The sequence below is a fragment of the Barbus barbus genome (assembly GCF_936440315.1).
Source record: "Barbus barbus genome assembly, chromosome: 31".
NCBI classification, from domain to species: Eukaryota; Metazoa; Chordata; class Actinopteri; order Cypriniformes; family Cyprinidae; genus Barbus; species Barbus barbus.
The window spans coordinates 3,932,589-3,960,159 of NC_136759.1; the positions used below are offsets into that span (position 1 = coordinate 3,932,589).

General features: G+C 36.9%; 2 protein-coding genes across 3 annotated transcripts; one reads left to right on the forward strand and one right to left on the reverse strand.

Annotated features, from left to right (window-relative positions):
* Nucleotides 1-6: 6 nt before the first annotated feature.
* LOC306851613 (2-phosphoxylose phosphatase 1) lies at nt 7-9,682 on the reverse strand. The gene is made up of 6 exons (XM_079387999.1): nt 9,533-9,682; nt 7,897-8,038; nt 4,397-4,558; nt 4,190-4,316; nt 2,652-2,791; nt 7-2,126 (listed from the first exon to the last, which is right to left on the reverse strand). Exons 2-6 carry the CDS (start codon nt 7,973-7,975, stop codon nt 1,129-1,131), a joined length of 1,506 nt encoding a protein of 501 aa, XP_079244125.1. The 5' UTR covers nt 7,976-8,038; nt 9,533-9,682; the 3' UTR covers nt 7-1,128.
* On the forward strand, nt 9,238-27,471 carry LOC306851618 (solute carrier family 25 member 36-A-like). Of its 2 annotated transcripts, XM_079388006.1 has the most exons (8): nt 9,238-9,618; nt 13,337-13,556; nt 15,788-15,952; nt 19,500-19,577; nt 21,764-21,864; nt 23,105-23,171; nt 23,339-23,628; nt 24,679-26,350. In XM_079388006.1, exons 2-8 carry the CDS (start codon nt 13,516-13,518, stop codon nt 24,870-24,872), a joined length of 936 nt encoding a protein of 311 aa, XP_079244132.1. In that variant the 5' UTR covers nt 9,238-9,618; nt 13,337-13,515; the 3' UTR covers nt 24,873-26,350. The 2 variants fall into 2 exon arrangements, with proteins under 2 accessions (XP_079244132.1, XP_079244131.1); XM_079388005.1 differs by lacking the exon at nt 9,238-9,618 and having other exon boundaries at nt 13,172-13,556; nt 24,679-27,471.
* The last annotated feature ends 100 nt before the right edge of the window (nt 27,472-27,571 follow it).

The following is a 27,571-nucleotide window of genomic DNA, read 5'->3' on the forward strand; positions in this document are numbered from 1 at the left end:
GTTTTTAGACAAAATGATTATTTTATTGAAAAATGTGCTTTGAGGTTTGGAAAGTGGCAGTACAGACTGATCATAAGAGCACCATTGATGATACAAAAGTTGATTGATTCAGTTTAACAGTACTCAAAAAATACTACACGCTCCTTTGTTTTACATTTACATTATGTGTAAGCAAAGGAAATGACTAAAAGAAATGGAAAGCACACAAAATGTTTGAGGAATGTGTCAGGACGATTGTGCTAAAAACAAGTAATTCTGCTAATACTATTCAAGTGAGAACTCATCCGGGAAATCCAATGGAAGAGATGTAAAACTGAAATAACATCAGATTCCCGATCACTGCAGGAACGCTACAATAAAGTGGCGAAGTGCCCTAAATCTAATACAAGTGTTTAAGAAATGTGGTCTAAAAATGACAGTTCAAAACATTTTTTTTATATTCAGCTAAACCACTGGGATTGTCATAATGACTGTGCAGCATTCCTAGATCACTGACTCAAAATGAAGGCAAGAGGTGTTTAAAAACAACTGACTGTTGTGTGTTTGTCTGGATACAGGTGCTCTTGAAGGGTCCTTTACATCACATCATGTCGTCAATCAGATGTGCATATTCAGTCACAGCCTACAGCTTCAAAATATTACTGTAAACAACTTCAAATTTAGTCAGTGTGATTAGTAAAATGTACCAAAAACAATGTTGTGCAGGGACAATTATTTGGTCCACAAACTTAACAATACATTAAGAACATTATTAGTAGTACTCAGTCTTAAAGGAACAGTTCACCCAAAAATTAAAATTCTGTCGTTTTTTTACCTTCATGTTATTCCAAATCAGATTTTCGATATTCATCGGGACACAAAAGAAGAAATTTGCTGCTCTTCATTCACACAATGAAAGCATTCAGTAAAAGCACCTGCAAACTCATTGGAATATAGTGCAGAATTCATATGAGCTTTTAGGGAACTTTCTTTTTGAGCTCGAAAGTCTTTAAATATTCATCAATTTTGTCATTTGCATTCCACTAAAAATCATATGGTTTTGGAACGACTTGAAGGATGACAGAATATTTGGGTAAATCATACCTGTTCCTCATCTTTCCTTGACGTTCGCTCATGCACGTTCACATATTACAGTACAATTTGGTGGCATGCCTGCTGGTAACTCGTCGCGTTGACAATATTAAACATATCGTTTCTCACAAACGACAGGAAATTACCCAGAGGGCACAGCGGCTGAGCAGAGTGTCGATTGTGGTCACGGCAGAAGGCTGTGTCAAAGGTCAAGTCCTCTCCGTTATAGAGAACACGAATGAACATATTCTCCAACCACTTTCCTCGTTTTCTATCACTCTTTCTCTCTTTCGCCTCTGGTCCGTTCCACAGCTCAAACACCAGCCGTGCTGCAAACTTTGGAAATCCCGCCCCTTCCAGACCAAGTGCGCTGAGCAAAGGCGCCATTGTTACGTCATGAGCAGATGCTAAAGCGAAGACCGCCTCTTTGCGTGTCTTGGCGATCCTCTCCATCTGCGTTGCGGTACGGTTGAGGTACGGATGCGCTGCGAGCACAGCATATCGGCGGTAAAGCCCCGCCTCCCGCCGCTCCAATTCATCATCTTTCTGCTGCCGTCGAATCACAGCAAAGTGCTGTAGTGTAAGACACGCCCCCTCATCCGGAGCGTTTGCTGTAGTCTGTGTGCTAGAGCATGGAAAAGGAAGACCATGACAAAAGTGACACAACAATGCATCCACCGGATTGGACGCCCTCAGAATTTTTGTGGCCACTCCCAGCATCTTCGCCATTGTGACATATGTGCGTTCTAGTTCCGTGTCTGCAATCCTCTGCCGATACTGCCTGCGCTGCTCCTGGTCCAGGTACCGGTTGCGGGCAGGACAGTCGCACGAGGAACCGCAGAACAGCGTACTCCACTGCTGTCTTACCGTCAGCCGTGACCAATCGAAACGTGGCAGGAAGCCGAAGAGGAAGGCCAATCCACTCTGAAGGGTGCGGCTTTTACCTGTAGTCTCCACCCACAACTGCCGTGGCAACCAATCAGCAGTGAGCAGATTGTGACGCTTGATGTAGGCCTGGCGAAGATGATCGCCGTTTTTCAAGTGCTGTACGACTCCTGATAAAGAGAGAAATATTAGTAAGAATGTGGAATAACATTTCACACCAATGTTATGGTAGCACTTTATTTTACAGTCCTCTTACTCATGTACATACTATATACTTGTTATACTAATTACAATAACTAGGTAGTAACCCTGAACCTACCCCTAAACCTAACCCTATCCCAGTTACCTTATATTACCGGTGCTTTCTTAGGTAGGTACTGTAAGTTCACGTTGCACGTACTGTAAAATAAAGTGCAAACAATGTTTAATTTTTTTTTTACTTTAAGTTTTAGTAATTTTGTGCATTTTAAGTTTCTTAATTTTTATACTTTATTTTTATTTCATATTTAGTTTTAGTTATTACATTTTTTCAACTTAACTAAATGTTAACAACTAACTGAAATAAAGTAGGTTAAGTACGGTTAATTTTATTTCACTTAACATTTATTTCAAGTATTTTTTTTTAAACAATAAATAATTAAATTTGTAATTAAGTTTGTGTGTGTGTGTACCTATATATATATAAATATATTTACCTGTCTGTGTAAGCTCTCCCATTTCACAAGTGCTGTGATTGGGTAACCGGGGCAGAGATCCCAGTGATGCGTCCCAGTGACCACGTCCACCGAGAGCCATGTGACTAATGAAGGAGGCCAAGAGGGGGTGAGAGGGCTTTCTGCAAAATTACAACCAAAAAAGATGTGTTTCAGAACTTTAAATCAGGAATATTGTTGATGTAATACAATTGTGAAACGTTACCTGCGAGCATGTCATTACTAGATGTATCCACAAGGGGGAGGCATGATAACACTACTGATATGAATTTAACAATCTATCTTACATATGCAATAGGGACATCTTCAAAAGGGAAAAGTGGTTCATAAAGAAGTTGGTCAGCCTTTTGATTAATTATAAAACCACAAATACTTTATTTTAAAAGTGCATTGTGGGTTAGTCTGTAGTAAAATATTTAACATTATTTAAAAACAATAAAAGTCAAGGGCAGAGATCTGCCATCTGCCTTGTTCCTGAAAACTCATGCCCATTGATTGATGATGACAACAGTATGTGCCAAAAACAATGCATGAGCACTGATACAAAATTTTCTACACTGAATTGCTACATAATGGAATTATAATTACATGAAACATGCATCATTTTAATAATCACTGCATAGATTTAATGCAGGTCTAATGCAACCAAGGAACAAAACTGGTAAGTAGAAACTATATATCTATATATCTATCATTGGGTATTATTTCCCTTTGCAGGCAGTTTTAAACACGCAGGAGATTTCTGAGAACAAGAGATGTCGGATCACAATATTTTATTATAATGCATCTTCATTTTTGAGTCAAAACCCATCGGATCATCGCGTCCAGTTGGGTCAGGTCACAGAGTTGGGTCAGAGCATATTTGAGTGTATGAGAAGAACCTGAGCATGTTAAAGAGAAAGAGAAAGAAGGATTTGTGGCTGAGGATTACTTTGTAATACATAAATCTCAGCCATCATGGGAATATTATGATTTGCTCTGCATGATTAATAATTCTTAGAATACTCTGGACAAAACATTTGTTATGCCATTGGAAAGAATACTACGATGAAACCATGGAAACACAACAATGTTATTTTAGGTAGCGTTACAGTTACTGTTCACTGCTGCCGTAACCACGGAGACAGGGCTCAGGGACAGATAAAAGACTTGAGGCGGGAATGAAATATTAATCTGATAATGATTCATAAACTGCATGCCCTAAACCTGATAAACACACACACACACTAAACATGCAAACATAAGCCCACATTAACACACCAGTCACTGGTGGTTATCAGCTATAAGCTCACAGAAAAAAAAAATCAATCCTCTAAAGTGAGGGACGAGTCAAATCAGTTTTGATTCCTTGGAAATACAACCTGCATTTTTACTCTGGGTTCAGGCCAAAATTGTGAGCGCAGAACCCTCCCCTCGGACAACATGCCAAATACGCATAACCCTTTACTCACTTTATTATATGCAAGTGTGAACTCGTGAAGTGGGGTTGATCGTCAGATGATTTACAAATGAACATGTACCTCTTGTCTGATAGGACACAGTCTATGGCGGGTTTCTTGGTTTTGGGGATGGAGTACAGAGGGAAACGGTCTCCATGCCGGATCATCACATGTACCGACAGCAGCCTGTAGTCAGCTGGACTGTGACCTACGACACACGCAAATACATCAGCACACGTCTGAGAGAGTCTTCAGGTGAGTGAGAGGTGAAATGAGTGGGTTTCTTACCCTCCCAGCCATGCTCGGTGAGGTTGGGGTAATTGCAGTACTGGTGAGTGTCTCGGATGGGGTCTGGGGCGGGAGGATCCGTGTGGAGGACCGGATTCACACGCTTTCTGCTTTTACCAAGTGACCTTTGCTCTGCAACCGGATTGGTTGGAATGAGGTGCACTGGGGAAAGAAAGAAAGGACTATGAGAGTCATTAAGCACAAGCACACGCTTTTTCCAGCTTCCTCAGTCCTGACCTCATAAAACAAACATTGAGACTGCACAGTGCTGCGGATTGTTAAATTTTGGGAATTGCCATGGTGTGGGAAGAGGGAGGAGCCTGACAGGATATTTATTAACCAGTGACTGACAGCTACTAGAAAGTAGGTGCTATAATCCTTCAATATGACAGATAAATACACAAGACCAACATCTGGATTTTACTAAACATTTAAGCTGCATACATGCATTTTAAGTACAAATAAACAATGGCAGCAACTCATAAAAGAGCTCATAATTATGATAAATTAAGTTTTCTTGGAGTAAAAGAGTAAATTGCACTATAAAACCATACTCTATTATTTATTAAGAACGGTCCAAAACCAGCATTTATAGAAACTAAGACGCTTTAACAAAACGACCATAAAAAAAACTAAATTATGACTGTTTTGGCACAAAAAAAACTTAAGTGGATCTCAAAAATAAATAAAATGTGAAAATGTATGATATGACCCTTAAATAACACGAACCGATTTAATAAAAGAAACAAGCGGCATCATCCTCAAACTCCTCTTAAAATATGTTTTATTATAACTTCAATGCATAAAGGTAAATCAGGCATTGCTAACATTTTTCATTGGTCCTTTTATATAACAATTTGGCATAAATTTGAGCATAGTCACTTCTAGGAACGAGTTTCTTTTATTCCGTTCAAACTGGAAATATTTATGCAGCATTATGAAAAATAAAATACGGTTCAGTAAAGCTACACACAGAACAAATGAATGAATAAATGGGAACGGGCTAAATGATAAACACCAAACCCTAACCAACCAGGAGTTAAACTCACCAGACAGAAGTATAACGGTTAGCTGGTTTATACGGACAGCGACGGACATTCTGGAGATGTTAAAGCGAGCATGTGTAGGTGTGTGTGTGTTTGCACCTCATACTGGTTTTAATTCAGCATCGAACCCCATTTGACTCCTGTAAAAGCTGTCTGACCAATCACGTGTAAGCTCGGAGCTCTCAGCCAATCACAGCTCAGCTCAGTGCAGAGGCCGGCCACACAAAGAGCTCTTTGTAGCTGAAAGTCTGAGTAGTGTACAAAAAGAATCACACACACCTAAACACAAATACAATAGACGCAAATCTAACAGGACAGACAGTGTTTGCTCTGCCGTACAAGGCCGTCAGGCTAATATTGTGTTTGTTGTTGGCAGTGTGTACTTCAGCGATGGAGCAACGCTGACAGAAACCCTCATGTGAACCGGTCGTCTTTCATTCGTCACTTCTCTTTTTCCCGTTCTCAATGTATGGCCTCTTTCTCTCCATCTCTTGAGTCTCTTTCTTTAAAACTACATCAGTCATGCTTGAGTGCACTGAAGTGAAGAGAGAGGAAGAGAGGTCGGCTAATTTAAGATGCGGTTCTGTCCTACATTCAGACAGCTTTCAGCTCTTGTTGGAGACACCACAAAGGAAGGAATAAATTAGTAATGACCTCACACAGGGCAAAAGAAACAGGCAACGTGAGAAAGACAGTAAGGATGACAAACAGATTTGGCAAAAATACACTTCAAATCATTAGATTATAAAAAAAATAAACCAAGTGTGTAAACAGATGCTATTTTCTGAACTAACACTTTTCTGGTCTCAAGGTGGATTTATAACATAGGCCCAAAGGCAGTGGAATGCTTTAAGAACAGAAAGATACTGTAAACCAGGTCAAAGGTCAACTCGTCACTATTAACAAGCGCTCATGCATGTCTGAACACAACAAAAATGTGGTGCTCTTATGTTGCCCTGTTGCTCAGACTGAGCTGTAATTGGCTGTGGGATGCAGAGGGCGGGTATATTAAGAGGATCGTTGACCAATCCCTGCTCACCTTGTCATGTTTGGTTTCATTCGAGTCGGCTTTGCAAATTTGTACCATCTGTGCTTTTAAACGACTAAATTAGCAGGATTTTCCTATAGCTGTCACTGTGACATGAAACGTTTAATCTGCTGATAAATGCAGGGCTGATTTCTCAGATCCTAGTCCATGGCGAAAGAGGATTTTCAGTCAAGGACATGGGACATTGGGGTCTAATCTGGGAATAATCTGTCTCAGAAGCCAATCTGACTGACCACTGCATTAAAAAAATCTACTGCAAACCATATCCTCGCTGATGACTTTAGGACTTCCAGGGTTTTTGAAACTGCTTGGTTTCACTTCTGAAACAAATCTCCATTTACTGATTTTAGAGACTGCTTTAAGACTGTCAAAGTATCATCCATGTGTCAGCTGGCAGCCCCCAACTTCTAGTAGTTCACAAGCTCAAGTAAACATGTGCAGAGGTCAGAGAATCTGTACTTTTCTTCTTAAAGTCAGCACAAAATTAAAATTCACCCTATCTATTTTTCAAATGTATATTATAGATCTGTTTGTACATTTATAAAAAAATTTAATTGTGTTTTTCTTTATCAAAATGTCTTCCAGTGAAAACGACAGATTTTCTAATTAATCTAAATCATGTTATAGATCGTATTATGAGCAATTCATCCATGCATGTGTTTATTTTTTTTTACCTCAATGTTTAATCAAAAAGTCATAAATGGACCTTCTTGTGAAAACAACAATACAGTAATAATCTTAAATTCAAGAGAATAAAATGACTTGCCATTACACTTACAAAAACCCCCCAAAAAGTACCAGGGTTTGTTGGACATGTACCATTAATGCCATGATATACTTGAGTGAAAGACCCTTGACTGCATACCATGGTATATTTCAAAGTACTGCCACAGTGCCTTTTTGTAGAATTTAAAGAATTCATAATTGAAAAAAAGCCATATTGATTAAACAAAAATCTGTATATTGAGGGTGTTTATGGTGGCCCTAGTACTAACATAGTGTTTTTGGCATGGTAATGCCATGATGCTGCCACCATACTGTTTTGTAAGAGTATACAGACACATTTGATATTTTTTTGGTTTGCAGCCAATTGAAAATGTATCCCTTAAAACGGTGTTCTTCCGAAACAGGGAACAATCCATGATATATTAAGCATGTCTTCAAGGGAAATGCCTTTTTTTAGTGAGCTGAATGCAGTCTAATTGAGACAATATTCCCACTGGACACAAAACCCACACTCATGCACATACTTAGAATGTAAATACAATTCAGCGGAGGTTATATTCCCACCTGACAGACTAAATACACATACACAGCAGTCCCTGGAGAAACCTTAAGTATGCATGAATAGCCGTAAGTTCATAGAGGAAATGTGACCGAAATTATACATTGTGTTTCACACTTACAATACTGCAGGCTGAAACTCAGCACCGCCAGCAGCCCACCCACCACCAGCACCAGCATGAAACGGCTCCGTGCCAGCATTGTCCTGTGATTGGATCGGACGCCTGTCCATCAGCCATACATGCACAGCCCCTGTAATGTCACCTAGGAAATTAAGAGCAACAGAAACTTAATATTGCACACATACGAAAAACACAACATGGTTTTCCTTTTATAGGCATATTGCAGCAAAATACACCACACAGGACAGCCTGGTCTGGTGAAACACAAACTGACAAACCTACACACTGCACCAAGAGGCAACGTGTAATTTACCCTGGTTGCACAGAAGCAAAAACTGCTATTACTCTAAATACAGATAATAGCTGTGTCTTTAAATTCCTACAGTGAGCTTTTTGAGCGAATCTGAAGTGCACGCACAAACAATGTACAGCTGATGAACTGAGCAGATGTTGAAAGCCGCCAGAGCGTATTAAACCACTTCCTAGACTACACCCTCACTCCTCTGCATAAAAGCAGATATGCATTGACATTTGCAAAATGTGACACCACACCAATATTTCCATTACGGTTACAGTTTATCACATTTTTTGCTGTTGGTATAGTTTAAATACATCTGCTGTAGCTGTAATGTCAGTGGTCTCTTGCAGTGTGTCATGTTTTACTCCGTCTAAAACTAGTTTAACTTTGTGTAATTATTATCCGTGCCGTGTTATGGCCTTATTTTAAAGGAGAGACAACATGAAATATTAATGGTTTTCACATTTGTTTCACAGCAGGATTATTTAAATTAATAAATGAAGGCTAAAACAATTCAGAAATGCAATTCAAACAATGACTTGAATATACACTCTTCTATAATTAACATGTTTTAGGTTTCTGAAATGTAAAGAACCATTTAGTCAGTTCTACTTAAAATAATCATGACGGTGTTTTAAGGTTATCAAGTTCATATATTTCACATATTAGATCTGTTTTTATAAAAAGGTATGTTTTGCAAAAATGTGTTTTTTTGTTGTTTTACACCTTTGAGATTATACCACTTGTATAACACACACACACACACACACACACACACATATATATATATATATATATATATATATATATATATATATATATATATATAAATATATACACACACACACACACACACACACACACACACACACACACATGTATACATACCTATATTCTAAGGACTGTATACTTTATATTTTTACTGTATTTTTTCCAGATTTTTATATTTTTACGATTTTGTTTACAGGATTGCTTTGCAGGATTGTATTTCTTTATAGGCCATATGGAGAAGTTGCAAATGACAGCTCGCATTTAATAACACAGTTCACACAATAAATGTCTCTGTCTGAAAGAGTTCATCTTCAAACTCCGACAATGCTTGAACTCGCTGTTTTCCTGCAAATATTGTTAATTTCGTGCTTCGCGGGTGAAGACGACCAGTTTACGATCTCAAAAGCGCAACATCGGTTTCTTTGGGAAATCGTGCAGAAGGAAAATGATAAGAATTCGTCTGGAAATCAGGAGAAGTGCAAGAATTCTGAGCAGGGAGCAGCCCGCTGAGTCAGATCAGCAGATCAAAGGCATGTAAAGACACGACAAGAGGGAAACCCGCTTTACCTGAGCGAACACAGCCGAGATATTCCGTTCAGAGGAGTCGATCCGAGCCGTGATCCATCTGAAGAATGACCAGATTCAGCCCTGCTGTGAGCCTCTAACAATATAAATTCAGAGTGTGTGTGTGTGTGTGCCAGACATTTATTGTTGAGTGTCATTGCTCCCTCTGCTGGTCCCTCTATGTGATGGTGATACGATAGCACTGTATATTATATATATAGCTTTAGTGTAGCCTGCTATGGAAACAGTACAAGTCTATGAGATGTCCTCACTAGTCAGATCTGTGTGTGTAGGCATGTGTTTGTTGTGCCCTCATGCACTTTGACCTGAAAACTATTAATGATCCACCAGAGGTGCTCTGGTTTTGTTCAGAACACCTGAAATGAAATACCTTTAACTGAAAATTGAGTGTTTAATCTTGTCATTTTACATTTATTGACTAAATATTTTCCTATTTTGATATTGGAAAGTTGCTTTGACACAATCTGTATTGTTAAAAGTGTTATATAAATAAAGGTGACTTGACTTCAGAAATGTCTTGAATTTGGCTGGGAGTGTGACCTACAAACCATGTTTACCCTTGTTGCAGACTATATGTACTCCTTTTGAAGTATACTAGTAATAATAGTAAGCCTATGTATTTGGCAAGTATGCACAATTATATGGCTAGACGCACTGTGTTATTTGCATTTAACAGGCTAGTTTTCTTTACTGTCTGCCATTTTATGCCGGTGTGTGTGTGTGTGTGTGTGTGTGTGTGTGTGTGTGTATGCTCTGTGCTTGTACTGATTCTACATTACTTGAACTGGTGGCTATGCATTTGTATGTTTTTGGTATTTTCTTGCATGTTTGTTCTTTTGTTTTTTTTCCGTCCTTTATTCAGTTTCTTCACACAAAAGCACAAAGCAAACATAGGGCAATGTTTCTAACAAGAAAATCTGATTAATGAATTAGTAAGTAATAGTGCTTAGTCGAATGTGTTAGTTCATTATTAGCTAAACCGTAACTATTATTTTTTCATACCTCCCTAAGAACTACTAAGAACTACTGTATACAGGTTCATAATTAATATGAATAATACATAATGTATAATTAATTCTAAAGTAAAGGTTATGGTAATCCACTAGTAATGACTCAAGTATTACCAAATCCTTCAGAAGGAATTACTAATTATTTGGATCAGTATTCTAAAGTGAAGATCACGATAACGCCTTAGTAATTACTGAAGTCATTGTAAACTTGTTTTGGTTAGTAATTAATTTTGCTAGATTTAGTAACACTTAAATCAATACTAGTGGGTTACCGTGATCTTCATTTTAGAATTAATTAAACATTATGCATAATTCACATTAATTATGAACCTGTATACAGTAGTTCTTAGTAGTTATCCAGGATATATATATATATTAAAAAAAGTAGTTATTGATTATCTATTAGTGAACTACCAGTTTCATCTGAGCGCTATTACTTACTAAATCAATAATCATAGTTTATTGTTAGGTAATAGCAGTTACTACAATGTTAATAGTGCATTAGTCACTTGTTCCTGTGTAGTTATTCATTAACAAAGGATCAGTATTCTAAAGTGTTACCCTGCACAGAACACTACAGTTCAATCCTCTTAAGACCCCGCGGCCTCACATGAGGACATTATATTTTAGGGAATTTCTCTGAGACTATGCATGCCACAGTTTTAAGTCTGTACAGGGATGTCAGTAATGATGTATTTTGTAATTATCATTTAAATCTGTCTAATTTTTGAATTGTGTGTCATAAATCAACATCTCAGGAAAATGTTATGGGGTTTCACATCAAAATATGACTTTCTGTTACGAAACAGGACGTTGACTTCATACATGTCCTCATATGAGGACACTGGGACTAAAAACATGTTCATTACGCATTTTGGGAGACATAACAAATGAATAGGGAAAGAAATTATATTTCCTATGAAATATTATATATTATTATGAAAATCTGGTTAATTATTACTCCCATAATTACATTTCTTTTTTCATTACATGTTGCCCCAAAAACACATTAATATGCAAATTAGATTTAGTTTATAGAGACATTGTATATAATGAGAAAACCCGTTAATGGACATTTTACACACATTTTGCATAAAGAAAAAAAGGTATATCGAATCATTCTGTTATAACATAGTTGAGAATCATCTTTATACAAAGTTTGGTAAAAAAAAAAAAAAAAAATGTATTGGTGATTTAAAAAATCAATTGTTTTTGCCTATGCATGTTCATTCATGTCTCTTTATTTTTTTAAAGACGTTGAGTCCCGATGTCCTCAACCAAGGACATATCATAACTTATGAACGAAATATCTTTTTTTTTTTTTTTTTACATTATTCTAAATGCTCTAAACAATTTAAAGACATGAAAAAAATATTAAGACCTCGAGTTAATAGGCTATTACTGACAGATGTGATAGAGTAGAGATATGCTGTGTCTTCATCTCGCTTGAACATACAGAAACAGAAACAGTAGCTGCAAGTGTCTCTATTAATTATACAACTAATTATTTTGGTTGAATGTTTGAAGTTTGTTCATTTCATTTTGCATATCTGATAATTGTTAGAGGACAGACTTTTGTAATAATTTGATTTAGGGGTAGGAACAGCAGGTTTGACAAGTTTTATTTACGTTAAAGACGTGTAAACACTTTACTGATCATCACCATGTTAATAAAACGATGACCTCCAGGTAAAATAGTAAACCAACACACCATAGGCCCATAATTCTGCTTTATATGCCTGTATACTATTTCTTATAATACACTTCAAGTGCAATTCCACAGTCAGACAAAAGAAACTTGGAAGTATGTTATGACTTATGGTCCATTTTCGTAAGCCACCCAGGGAAATAGTGAACTGTGCTTTTAATTTGTTTTGGAAGGCATACAGTGTCAATAAGAGAGCGTGTTTTGTGCACAAAGTTATTGTTTGCTGTCAAAGTACAGCTTAAGATTTTCCGTTCTGAATTTGACATCATTTTTTTTATCCTCCTATTTGCAGATGCCAGAAGAAATAAAGTAAAGGGCTAAAAATCACAATGACAGACAATCAACTTGACAGACCAACAAGTCCTCTCTATTAAAAAAAAATAAATAAAAAAAAATAAATATAAACTTTATGACAAATACTAGATCCTCCAGGGAAAATAAAGGACATTTTAAAAAATAATAATTAATTTAATGAAAAATAATTATTATTTAAAAAGAAAAAGAAACACTTTCTTGGACCAAAGAGTGCAGCGGCCAGTTATAAAAAGTTGACTATTGGAGTAAGTTTTACAAGAATATGCCTCCTACGTTTTTACATGTTTAATTAAATGCCTTTGTAAATATGTTTACAAATTTACTAGCAATTTCTGAGTTATGTTTGTTTTTGTTTTTTTATGTTTTAATATGTTTTCCAGTGTATTATGCATAAAATAATATCGTTTAGTGTTTCAGGCAAAGTTAGTCTTTTTTTTTTTTTTTGATGATATCTGTATATAACCCATGACGGTAATTTGTGTGAAAGGGCAGTGATCACGTGAAAGATGGAGGCGGGCTCTGAACTGAAATCGACCAATAGACGCTTTTGTTTTGCGTCCTCTGATTGGTCCATCGACAGAGTGAACTGTATGCGCGGTTACGTAGCAAAGAATGTATGTAAGAGTACACGCAGAAGGTGAAGTCAGCGCGGTGTAAACGTGCACGTTTTAACTCCCTGATTTGACCTGCCACTTGGACTTTGACCCAGAACAGAGATATGTAATCTCCTCTTCACCGCACACTCACTTTCAGACCAACTATTGAAGAAGTGACGACCGTGGATCTATCAGCGGGGGTTTGTCGGAGGCGAAGCCGCGCCACGCCGCTTTGAGGTCGCATAAAGTCACTAGAAACGAGCGCGACTCGCACCCTCCGCATGACCCTCACACGGACACTAACACTGCTGCCCGGTCCGGTGCATCCCGGAGAGCATGAGCCACAGAGACACACTGGTGCATCTGTTTGCTGGAGGGTAAGACAGCTTTACTCATCAATATTACTTTACATAAACATATCCTTTAAAACATAAACAGCTAGAGTATAATAACGTTACTACTAGTAACACAAATACTAATAATAGCTAACTGTTATTATTAGAATTATATATATATGTGTGTGTCTGTGTGTGTGTGTGTGTGTGTGTGTGAAACAGCCATATTAGTTTAAAAGATAAAAAAATAAATTTTGAATAACTAAATTGTGTTTTTGTCTTTATTGATAACTTTTATTCATGTTTAAAAGGTTGCATTTACTGGAGTTTGTTGGATTTTTACCAAGACTTCTTAACTTCCCCTTTGCATTTTATGTGTTAAAATAATTTTCTTATTTACATATTTTCAGCTCCTTTACTTGTGTATTTTTATTTAATAATTTTTTTTAAATAAAAAACTGTACCCCGTGCTACTGTTATTACCATCACATCAACCATTTTAGACAGTTCTGTTTTTGTTTGATCCGTCAGAACGAAAGATGGTTTCAGGTTTTATTAGCTTAGGTGTCATTACAAAATTATGAATTTTAATCGAAAAACTGTATATTTCTGTTTATTTATGTAAGATTAAAGCTAATTAGGTGCTAGGTAACTTGAGTTTACCAAGTCAAAATCCTAATGTTTCTCCAAAAAAATATCATTTCGGGAACACACAATATACCAAAGTCCACTTGAAGCTCGATCAAAGCTGTGATGAAAGATTTTTTCAGTACATGTGATGAGTATTTCAACATGTTTGATGCAATAGAGTTTTCATTAATAATATATTTACATTCCCACTGTATATAAACCTACTGTACATACACAGTAAATGAGGTCTGATTTCACCACACATCCAATAAGTTTGCTTTTCCAAGTATTAATAAAATAAATTCATTCTTAAGAATAGATTTGAGAAATTAAGAATTTTTCAAGAATTGCACTCAAGTACATTCTTACTTTGTGTAATTAATCTTAAGATAAAACGTATTTCTTAAGACGATTTTCGTGAATCCAGCCCCAGGTGTAACACAGGAACTGACTGCTGTTATAGAGTAATTCAGGGCTGATAATGACTCTTATGACGTGATTTTCAACACAATATTCACTCAGTGAATCAGACTTGATTCTGAAACAGACAGAAAATCAGCAAGTAAAACAAATCTAAATCTAAACAACCCATTGTGGTTTGCAGTATGACTGCGTAATTTAGCACCGTCATCCCAAGAGAGCTTGAATTCAGCTGCACTGATCTTTATATTACAGTCTATATAGAGAGAGAAACCTCAGGATATTTGTGTTCTTTTTCTTTAAAATACTTCTAGGCATAAAAAGGAAATAGAAGGTTTAAAGCTGTATTCTTTACTCAAATCGAAACGGTAATACTTTAACAGCGAGTATGTGTTCTTATAAATGTCCTAGTTTTCTGGAACTGATCTGTTATGGTAGTCTGCTTTCCTGAACTTGCACGAGGGAATCATCATGCCTGGCATTGATATTCTGTGCCCATAGTGATGATAGCCTGTGCTCTGAATAACTGTACTCAAATAAACCAGCACGGTGTTTAAAATAGAACTATTGACCGGCTCTCTCATGGACACTGTCAGAACTGGCTTTTATCCCATCTTTATGTCCCATCTACTCCAGTTATTAGGAACTGCATGGTATTGCAAGCCATTTTTATCTTACAGTGGTTTAATGTGAGAAAATAATGATCAATTGTACCATGGTATTGCTAAATGATACTGTTTTTTACATGCAGTGAATTACACCTTTGTTTAGTTTTATTATCTTTATCTAATAAGCTGTTCCTCAGCAACATTTCTGTATATAGCTTTAGATTTGTATCACATTTTTCCATTGGAAAACACTGATATCAGGTTGTTTGTAGCACGTGGAGGGAGGTTTGGGTTACTGTGTTTGCTGACCCACATCTCGTGGCACGAGTGCAAGTGTTGGAGCTGATTTGTGGAAACTCACCTTTCACATTAGGCTTTAAATTCTATTGCTATTGTTTCCTCTAAATCTGTGTTGTGATGTTCGACTGAAGTCTTGTGGCTTTCAGATAAGAAGTCATTGGATGACTGACCCACATTGTGAGATCAAACTTTTGACCGCTATTGACAGAATTTGACTATTTTCAGCTTGATTTATTTTAATCGATTCTTATGTGTGGAAAAAAAAAAACACTTAAATTGTACTGTCCCTCAATTTTATTTTTATTTTTCTGTCAGATGTGGAGGCACGGTGGGTGCGATCCTGACCTGTCCGTTAGAGGTGGTGAAGACGAGGCTTCAGTCTTCCTCAATAACGCTTTGCATCTCTGAGGTGCATCTGAGCACAGTTAATGGAGCCAGCGTGGCACGTGTGGCTCCTCCGGGGCCCCTACATTGCCTCAGGTATGTTTAAACAAGTTAGACCACTTTGCATTTTATAAATATATAAAATATACTAGGTCAACAAATTATATATATATATTTATAACCATAAAGCAAATGTTTACAAAACACTGAACCAGTGCAACGCAGACTCCACGTTCTCTCAACGCAGATGTAACATTTGCACTGTTCCAGTAAAGGGTGTTGCCTGTATCCAAAACCGACATGTTCAGATAAGTGAAATTTATAGAGTACCAACACTCCTGTACATAATTATAAGCCTGTCTTTGCCCAATTTAATATCATTATATAAAACTTTTTATTTATATATATATACATACACACACACACACACACAGGGGGGCAAATAAGTATTTGATACACTGTCGATTTTTCAAGTTTTCCCACCTAGAAAGAATGGAGAGATCTGTAATTTTCATCGTAGGTACACCTCAACTGTGAGAGACAGAATATTAAAAAAAAAATCCAGAAAATCACATAGTATGATTTTTGAATAATTTCCATTTTATTGCATGAAATAAGTATTTGATACAATAGAAAAATAGAACTTAATATTTGGTACAGAATCCTTTGTTTACAGTTACAGAGGTTAGATGTTTCCTGTAGTTCTTGACCAGGTTTGCACACACTGCAGCAGGGATTTTGTCCCACTCCTCCATACAGGTCTTCTCCAGATCTTTCAGGTTTTGGGGCTGTCGCTGGGCAACACGCAGTTTCAGCTCCCTCCATAGATTTTCTATTGGGTTCAGGTCTGGAGACTGGCTAGGCCACTCCAGGACCTTGAAATGCTTCTTACGGAACCAATCCTTAGTTGCCCTTGCTGTGCGTTTGGGGTCATTGTCATGCTCCGTGCTCTTACAGAGGGAAGGAGGTTGTTGCCCAAAATCTCGCGATACATGGCCCCATCCATCCTCCCCTCAATACGGTGCAGCCGTCCTGTCCCATTTGCAGAAAAGCACCCCCAAAGCATGATGTTTCCACCCCCATGCTTCACGGTTGGGATGGTGTTCTTGGGATTGTACTCATCCTTCTTCCTCCAAACACGCCGAGTGGAGTTTATACCAAAAAGTTATATTTTGGTCTCATCTGACAACATGACCTTCTCCCATGCTTCCTCTGGATCATCCAGATGGTTTTTGGCAAACTTCAGACAGGCCTGGACATGTGCTGGCTTGAGCAGGGGGTCCTTACGCGCGCTGCAAAATTTTAATCTATGACGGTGTAGTGTGTTGCTAATGGTAGCCGTTGAGACTGTGGTCCCAGCTCTCTTCAGGTCATTGACCAGGACCTCACGTGTAGTTCTAGGCTGATCCCTCACCTTTCTCAGGATCATTGATACTCCACGAGGCGAGATCTTGCATAGAGCCCCAGTCCGAGGGAGATTGACAGTCATCTTGAATTTCTTCCATTTTCTAATAATTGCACCAACAGTTGTTGCCTTCTCACCAAGCTGTTTGCCTGTTGTCCTGTAGCCCATCCCAGCCTTGTGCAGGTCTACAATTTTGTCCCTAGTGTCCTTAGACAGCTCTTTGGTCTTGCCCATAGTGGAGAGGTTGGAGTCTGATTGATTGAGTGTGTGAACAGGTGTCTTTTATACAGGTAACGAGTTCAAACAGGTGCAATTAATACAGGTAATGAGTGGAGGATAGGAGGGCTTCTTAAAGACAAACTAACAGGTCTGTGAGAGCCAGAATTCTTGCTCGTTGGTAGGTGATCAAATGCTTATTTTATACAGTAAAATGGAAGTTAATTATTTAAAAATCATACAATGTGATTTTCTGGATTTATTTTTTTATATTTTGTCTCTCACAGTTGAGGTGTACCTACAATGAAAATGACAGATCTCTCCATTCTTTGTAAGTGGGAAAACTTGAACATGTCAGTTTTGGCTTTGGATACAGGCAACACCCTTTACTGGAACAGTGCAAATGTTACATCTGCGTTGTGAGAGCGTTGAGTCTGCGTTGCACTGGTTCAGTGTTTTGTAAACGTATGCTTTATGGTTTGTGGGCCTAAAATCAAGTGTCCATCTTCTCTGCAAGAGGAAACGTCCCCTTTCTGTTGACTCGTTCCAAAAATGTGGTCATATTTCTTCACTACAACACCAAATGTGACTAAATAAAGGCAGAAGACAAGACAAAATAAGGAATGTTGGTTTGCAATCTAGTTTTAGTTCTGGTTGGTTCCACATATATAATATATAAGTATATACATTACCAAAGCAGAACTTGAATGCTTATACAACACATATTGCATAAAGTCTATAATGCCCTCTCTCTGCCTCTTTCTTTCTGATTTCGTTATAAACAGTGGTTTCACTGTTCACACACTCCCCCTTACCCAACCAATCGCTGCCCTCACACTAAAACACTGCATCCTGGTGCTTGGCTCTCAGTTGGTGTGTGTGTGTCTGAATCACTGGTTCTCGAAATGGGCCCCTTGTCTTCTTAGTTTAACTCGGGTTATACATCACAGAAAGGTACCACAATACTAAACACAAAGACATTTATATTGACCTTGGTCTCGTTTGTCTATGTAATCCAGTGAGTAAATGATTCTGACATCATATACGCTCCGTCTATTTTGGCTTTTTGACACCTGAAGTTGCATCTAAGTGTTTGATTGAACACATGTCCTTTTGACATCAGCAACAAAAGGTATAGGAAGTGTTTTCACCATTTGAAAGTTAAGTCTGTTTATTTTGCTATACCAACTATGCCAAATTACGCCCAATTACGTGGGTAGTCGCATTTTCCATGTTTCGGTCACAACCCTCCAGTTGAGAACCACTTGGGGTAAAAGATTACATGGAGTATTAAGATTGTATTTAATGAAGTCCATGATAGAATATTAATAACGTTTGCTTGACCTACTGAAGGTTGCCATTCATTTGATTTCATCTTTATTTAGCTTTTCTTTATGAATTTCTTTTATACTGTATGTGTATGATGACAATAACCTCTCACGCCTCACACAAGGCTTTTTTTACTCGTGTCTCAGGTATTTCTTTGTTTGAACATGCTGTTCAGAGGTGTGTCTTGATTTGACTGATTGAAGGATTAAAAAAATATTTTGACGATTCTCAGAAAGAAATGTTTGGGAATATTTCATTCCAAAACAATTCATTTTATATCGCAGCTTTGCAAAAATAAAAAAAATGTATACATATGTTTTCATAATCAAAACATGGCCTGTTTATAGGGCCATACTTGTTTTTGGTGTAACTTTCATGACAATTAAGCACCAATTTTTATCTATATAGTAATTTGTTTAATTATCATTCTTCTTGAATTGTTATGACAAAGTCACAATGAAAAAAAAATCTTTAATAGAATTAATTTTCATGCTCAGTAAAAATTTTAGATTTTTTACCATTGCTTTTTGAGTGAAATATAAGACATGCATTTCTCCCCAATTATTTCCCAGGAACAACATTATTGTTTTACCAACTCCAGAGTGTGTTTATAATGTTCATAAAGCCATTCAGAATAAAAATGTAATTTGTCTTGCACTTCTGTTGATATGTTTCTCTCTCTCTCTTTCTCAGATTAATTCTTGAGAAGGAAGGGCCTCGCTCTTTATTTCGGGGCCTGGGGCCCAATCTAATTGGAGTGGCTCCTTCACGGTGAGTGTTTGTCCATTCATACAGTTAAACGGGCTGATTAATACATCTCTATTTCACCAAGCATTTACAGTAGGAACTTGTAGTCCTGAACTGTGTATCCTGAAAGGAATCTGATGCAGAGCGACTGATTCAATCCCTGCTCAACCGGTAAAGCTGCAAGTTTACAGGACTTGAAAAACACACGTAGACACAAGTCTGTATTCAGTTTTCAGCTTAGGGTTATTTTACAGATCAGACATGCAGGGTGCAAATTCCCCCAAATTTGCACCCTGCATGTCTTAAATATCTTAAAATATATTTTAAGAAATGACTTTCTCAAATATTTGCTGTCCGAACAATGAAAGACTTTCTGATCATCTTTCTAATCATCTTTTGTGCTCCACATAAGAAAGTTAGTCAGTTCTGGGTGAACTTTAAGACTTGCAAAGTATAGAATTTTAGTTCTAAATAATACAATGCTATTTCCAATAAACATTTACCACTGAATTTATAATCAACATAAAGATGAGATTTTGATGACAGCACACATGTTTTCCAGGCCATTAAAAGTGGCTGAGCTCATTTAACACGTGTCGATTAAACCAGGCCCTGTACTTTTCTGCCACTCCGGTATTTTTGAGGTTTTCTGGAACAATGAAGCTCATCATCTGAAATCCAAATTGGCCGTTTCAGCCTTCAGCTGAGGTGTAACAAACCGAGAACTGCACGGCTTAAAGAGCAATTAAATAAATTAATGGGCATGATAAATGGTGGTTTTAACATTTAGTGTCTGTATAAACAGATGTTTTACGTGCATGCATTCAGGATAAAGCACACGGCTAGTGATGCACACATGATAAATTGGCTCTGGACCTGTTACTTAAAGGGCAGCTTATGTAAACGTGTGTGTTATATAGACAGGAAGGTGAGATCAAACCTGAGATTAGTTGCGGAGTGTGTAGAGAGTGTTTTCCTGTTGGAGTGCTCACTGTCCATTAGTTAAGAGCTTCAGGATACTACATGTGCAAACATTTGCAGCTACATGCAAGAGTGTGTGAAGAACATGTTGTCCTTGTGAGCTGCTTACGTAGGCATCATAATGATCCAATGGGTGGTTCAGAAAGTGGGGAGCAAGATTATGTTGTATTTGGCAGCATTGCATTTATCCTTTGAAAAAAAAAAATCAAGCTTAGATTTGATGCTTGTTTTTGGAACATGGTAGATGGTTTCTTTCTTGCTGGTCTGAGCTGTAAATTAGCTGACATTGACTGTTCAACCAGCCAAAACCCACTATCAGGTTGGTTTGTTGCTGATAATGTCTTGGACCAGCTAATGACTAGCTAACCTGCTGAAAAGAACATCTTAAACCAACCTAAATAGTAAAGTAAGTCTCTTAGCTTGGCCAAGATTTACTAGTTGCGTTTAGAACGTGGTAGATGGCTTCTGGCTGGTCTAAGGTGGAACTGGACTAGACCAGCTTGTTCACCAACCAGCTTGTTCCAAAACCCACCAGGAACTAGTATTGAGGTTAGGTTGCAACAGATAATAACCAATTTGAACCAGCTAATGACCAATTTTCCTGCCGTAAAGAACTTATTAAACAGCCTAAATGGTTAATGGCTTGTTTGGTTTAGTAGGTCTTCCAGTCTGGCCAATGTGATGTTCTCCAAACAATATGCAAATTCAAGGCTATGAAAAACAATGTAGACTATGCTGTATGTTGTGCAAAAAAGGATGCTGCATTATAAGCTTTGGCAGCATTGCATTTATCCTTTGGAAAAATCAAGCTTAACTTTGGTATTTGTGTTTGGAACATGGTAGATGGTTTCTAGCTGGTAATTAGCTGGTCATTGACTGGTCAGCCAGCCTGAGGTTGGTTTGTTGCACATAACAAACGACTTGGACCAGCTAATGACCAGATTTCCTCCTGAAAAGAACAATTTAAATCCGCTTAATTGGTTTAGTAAATGTCTCCCAACCTCGATGTTAATCAGATTAATCAGATCATTGGTAAATGGTTTGCTCAGCTGGTTTAGAAAGTCTCCCAGTAAGTCTGGCCAAGATGATGTTAATCAGGTAATTGGTAAATGGTTTGCATTCCACACTGACAAAAGTGTCCAAAACCAGCCTGACCATGACCAGTCTGTTGTAGTTCAGTAGGGTGTAATAGAATTGTGTGTTATTCATGTGTCCTGCTGTGTTTTCAGGGCCATCTACTTCGCCGCCTATTCCAGCTCAAAGGAGAGACTGAACCGTGTGTTTGAACCAGGCTCCACGCTGGTGCACATGACATCTGCTGGGATTGCAGGTAACTTCCTTAATATATGACCATGCAATCTAACTACATCCTGTTTCCTCGGTTTTAATGGGCTCATAAAATATAAACCATTTATTGCTTAATTACATGTGTAGATGTGTCTAGTGAATTGGAATTGCAACTTTTTTTTCTTTTCTTTTGCTCCATGCTGTATCTCTGAGTAACAGTAAATGTCAATGAGCTCAAGCACTCAATAAAGATCCAGCGCATGGCCAGAAGAGAGAGTGTGTGTGTCGCCTGTCACCTGGACTTTTTCCAAGGAGGGTTTAGATTAATGCTCGTTGTACTATGCTAGATTTTTCTTACACCTTTAAGCTGCTTTTTCATCGTTTATGAAGATGGTAGACAAAGTTATTCAGAAGAAAATGGAGTGAGATTGTGCAATATTGGTTGAAAACTAGGGCTGCAACTCTGAGCTGCAATGTTTCCCTCCAAACAATATGCAAATTCAGTGCTATAAAAATATATAAATTGTGCTCACATTGTGCAAAGATATAAACAAAAACAAATGTTTTGCCCAGTTTTAAAGCAGCTGGACACTTTGAATCAATTTTCCAATGATGATCAAGCACACACAATATTAATTAGGATTTGAAGTAAATATGGACAATTTTAAACCTAAATGCAATGTCCAACGAATATTTTATCAAAAGTAATTTTGGATGCTTTTAGTCAATTATTGCTCTGCATTCTGTTCTATAAAGGTGATGCTATCAGGATGACCTTTTTGTAAAATTAAGTTTTTTTATTATTGTTTAAAAGGTGGAAATTGGTAAGGTGTTTTTAAAACGAGCATCTTATATTTACTAACACTGCATTATTTAATCAAAAATACAGTAAAAACAAATATTGTGAAATTGTACTATTTCAAATGTTTTCTATTTTATCATATCACAGTATCCTCCAGAAATCATTCTAAAATGCTGATATGCAGCACAAGAAACATCTCTTATCAATGTTGAAGTTTACTGCTTCATATTTTTGTGGAAACCATTAAACATTTAATTTTTTTTCAGGATTCTTTGAATAAAGTTCAAAAGAACAGCATTTATTAGAAATGCAAATCTTTCGATCAATTTAGTGCAAACTTTTGAAAGGGAGTGTTTTATAAAAACATTATGAACGTATGAAAGTAGCTAATTATCCAAAATATCTGTTAGTGTGTGAAGGTTAGCGCTCATTTCACTTTAGTAAATTTGCATTTTAATCTTTCCTCTTCTGCTTCATTTAGGGTTCACGGCCATAACAGCAACCAACCCAATTTGGTTGATTAAGACACGTCTACAATTGGACGCCAGGTAAAGTTGCAACAGATATGTGACTCTATGGAAGTAGATTGTTTGATTAATATCCTTAGTGACTGATTCCTTCATTCAAGATTATAGTTTTAACATCTAGTGCTCATTATTTATGATTCCAGACTAAGTTTTGTATTTGACTCACTAAAGTGTTTTGTTCTTCACAGGAAACGTGGGGAGCGTTGCATGAATGCTTTTGAGTGTGTGCGGCGTGTGTATCAGACGGATGGGCTACGCGGCTTTTACCGCGGCATGTCTGCCTCGTATGCGGGCATCTCAGAGACTGTGATTCACTTTGTGATCTATGAGAGCATAAAACAACGTCTTTTAGAGGCCAAAGCAGCAACGCACATGGATGGGGCCGAGGACACAGCCAAGGACGCGTCGGACTTCGTGGGCATGATGCTGGCAGCCGCCACTTCCAAGACCTGCGCCACCTCCATAGCCTATCCACACGGTGAGCATGTGCATTCTCCCATCAGGGCACCATATCATCATAAATCAGCATGAAACATCATTCACAACCTATTTTACTTCCATAATGTTACATACATTACCGTTCAAACGATTTTAATACTTTTATTAAGCAAAGACGCATTAAATTGATCAAAAGTGTCAGTAAAGATATTTACAGTGTTTTTGAGGGTCTTAATTTACCATATTTGAGCTTATTTAAGGCCATAAACGCGTTTTTTAAAATTGAGCAGAAAGTCTTAAATTAAGACAGGGCATTAAATGATGCATGCATTGTAAAAAAATATCTTATTCAGTATATTAAAACCTTAATCTGTATTTGTTTTTCAGTACAACTAATTCAATGTCTTTAAATCCATATATATTTACTTGAGATGCAAAATGAAGAAAACAAGTCAGTTTTGCAAAACTGAACAGAATTAAGTGAGTTTGTTTAAAAAAAAAAAAGTGTCAATGTTGTATGAAATCTTGTTTTTCCTTTTAATAGAATAGAAAATGAAAATTTAATTTACTCACCCTCATGTTGTTCCAACCTTGCATGAAACAACATTTGGGTGAGTAATTTTGATTCTGGGTGAACTATCTGTTTAAGTTGATTTTTCTGAGTCTATTGGCAGTTATTCGTCTTTGTTTTAATCAAACAAATTTTGATCAGTTTTACAGAAAACAAGTTTTGCTTCATGTAAACATTTTGATTTAAGAATCTGTAGACATTTGCACTGGAAAACGACAAAATACTAAGGAAGGAATACAATTTTTTTTGCAGAAAGTAGAGTAGAATAAAGTTATTTCAATATTCTAGTGATTGGGAACAGTTCTTTAAATTGCAATAACATTTTGTTTTCAATAACATTTGTAATCATATAAATGCAGCCTTGGTGAGCATAAGAGACTTGTTTTGAAAAACATTTAAAAAAAATCTGCCCTCAAATGTTTGAATTTTACAAGTACAAGCAGTATCATTTGGGTTTCAAGTTGACTAATAAGTTAACAAGTTGATTGAGCATTTGTTTGTCTCTGTTTGGTTCTGCAGAGGTAATCCGCACACGGCTAAGGGAAGAAGGTACCAAGTACCGCTCGTTCTTCCAGAGTCTCCATCTGGTGATTAGAGAGGAAGGCTATCGAGCTCTTTACCGAGGACTCACCACACATCTGGTCAGACAGATCCCCAATACGGCCATCATGATGTGCACCTACGAGTTCGTCGTCTACCTGCTCGAAGGCTAAACTTTGACTTGAGGTGCCTCAGTACTCATGGACGAAAAGTTCTGTGGTTTCACTCACAATTTGGTAGTGTCTTCAGAGAGGATGGTGTTAGGAGAAAAAAAAAAAAAAGTAGTGTCTAGAAAGCAGTGTTCTTGGTTTTTCTTAACTTTCTGTCTTTTAATGTTCCTCAAAATGATGCTGCTTTTAAAAAGCCTTGACGGTCAGTTCACCTTTAGCCTCCTCAGAGTTAGTTTTTCCTTCAGCACCTCACGTCAGATAGCTCTTGTATGTGGATTCAGCAGGTTATTTCTGTCAGAGAAGCTGTTCTTATGTTGGCAGGTCATTGGGGATTTTGTCCGGCCCATTGCTGTGCTGTAATGGCGATCAAAGCTTCACTGGATTTTCTCGAGCTTTGAGCTGGAAAGGAATTGAAGAGGATTCAAACTGAGGCTTGCTTCCTGTCTAGGAACAGCCAATCAGGGTGCACTTACACCATGCAATGCAAAAGCAAAAAGATCTTACATGGATGTATATACCTGAGACTGTGTGCACATGTGTGCAAAAAAGATGTCTAAGAGCGCGTTTAGTTGTTTGGACACTGTACAGGTGATTGTGTGATAATATCAGAGTGTCATATTTGTGTGTTCTCGTCTGTTTGCTGCCCATATTTGACCTTAATACATGAATGTAACAATCATCGCAGCCAAAATAGGTTAGCACCAAAAACCTTTAATAAATATATAGTCAGCAGCAAAATTACTAATGAAAGAAGGAATAATCATTCAAAAAAAAGAAAAGCAAAGATTATGCAAGAAAGACATTTCACTGTAACACAAAATAAGTTTATTTTTTGGTGGACATGTTGCACCCCCATCCCAAAAACACACAATGAGCACAAAGTTTGTAGCTATAGAAATGAGTCTCATGCTGCAAAAGATAACAGCATTTTTGTCTTTTTGCAGTAAAAATACCAAGACATCCTTTGAATAAGATCACTTTGCTTGAGAAACAATTATTACTTCATCATCATAACCTCAAAAAGCATAAATCTGTTTTATTATAGTTATACTTGCCTCATTGGCAAAATTATTTTTATTTTGTTAAGAATAAAATGCAGTGTATATTTACTGAGAATGTCGGTATGTTTATCTAATTTATATTTTTGTGTCTCAATGTCAAGTGAAATGATCTTATTTTATAAGAATGTTTTAGTTATTTATATGAAAACAAGACTAAAATACTGCTGAAGATTTATTGCAGTGTAGATGGAAAAAATATTGTCAAGCTGTCAAAATTCATGTTTTCACTTCATGATGCAATTTTGATCACGTTCTCACACACTTATGCCTTCATGTCACGAGTCAGGTGTTTTTTTTAATATCCTCCAGTGTTTGGTTGTTTTGTTTACAGTCAGTTTGATGCGACCTGCTCTGTTCTCACTGTTCCTTAGGACATTAATATTCAGCAGTTGATCATATGGGAAAATAAATGCATATCAGAAAACACAGATGGGCATGCATATTGTTTTTTATGGAGATTCTGGGTTTTTCTCTTTAAAGACGACTCCCTAAAAAAAAAAAAAAGTTAGGAATTTCTGATATGTCTGTGTTTTACGAGTCCTTTACACTGCTTTTCTTTGCTTGATTTTTACTTTCTCACATGCACTGAGACATCTTGTTTGGCACCTGGAAAATCAGGAAATGTGTGCATGAATTCCAGTGACACAAAACTTGCTTTTAACTTGTTGCACGAGTTATCAACATTCACAGGTCCAAACCGCTGTAGTTTGGGTCAGATCTACACGAGAGGAAACTAGTTTAGTTGTCCAAGCAGGTAAGAAATGCATTAAATATGGAGGTAATTGATTGATCTTAATCAACTGAAGAATGCTTAAATGTAAATTGTAGTAAACAATTCCTTTTGGTAGCAAAGTTATACTTTTGTTTAAATAAAAAGGTTAAGCATTTTTGTACAAAAAAACTATTATTACAATAATTATTACAAAGAATGTTTTTAATGGAATACCTATTATAATAGTGTTTATTTTTCGTGCATGTAAATAATTTGTATACAATTTATCTTTGCCATTATGCCCTTATCACTTTTAATTAAATAAGTTAATTAGCCTTTTTCACAAGAATCGGAAATTACGTCAGCTCTAATCTTTGATCTCCGGTACATTTGAGCGTATTCTCTCAATTTACTCCGTCATTTCCCTGAAATCACCACATCATGATAAATTACTTCAAAATGACAACATTTAAGACCAGATGCACATTTTTCCACAACGAAATCCAGAAAGAATAGGAACAAAGCCATGAATCCGAGTCATATCTTGTTTAATATGTATTTTCCAGGGCACATTATACAGCGTACATTTACTAATCACATTAATGCAAAGGAGAGCAAATAGAAAATACAAAAAAAAAACACTGATTCTTGTTCAGTCCGGCCGGTGTTTTTACCCTGCAAGCACCAACCCGGAAGCCAGGAACGCGGAAGTGTGAAAAAACCTTTTTTTTGCTTAAACATACAAAACACCAATTAAATTCTTAATACAATTAAAAAAAGTCCAAATAGTAGCATAACAAAAAATACAGATAAACATAACAGGGAAACCAAGAAAGAAAATAAAAAACAAAAAAATAATACAGTAATATAATACAAGGGGCTTAATCATCAAAAAACACCTTCAAAAAGCCACATAGTTTAAGGGATTA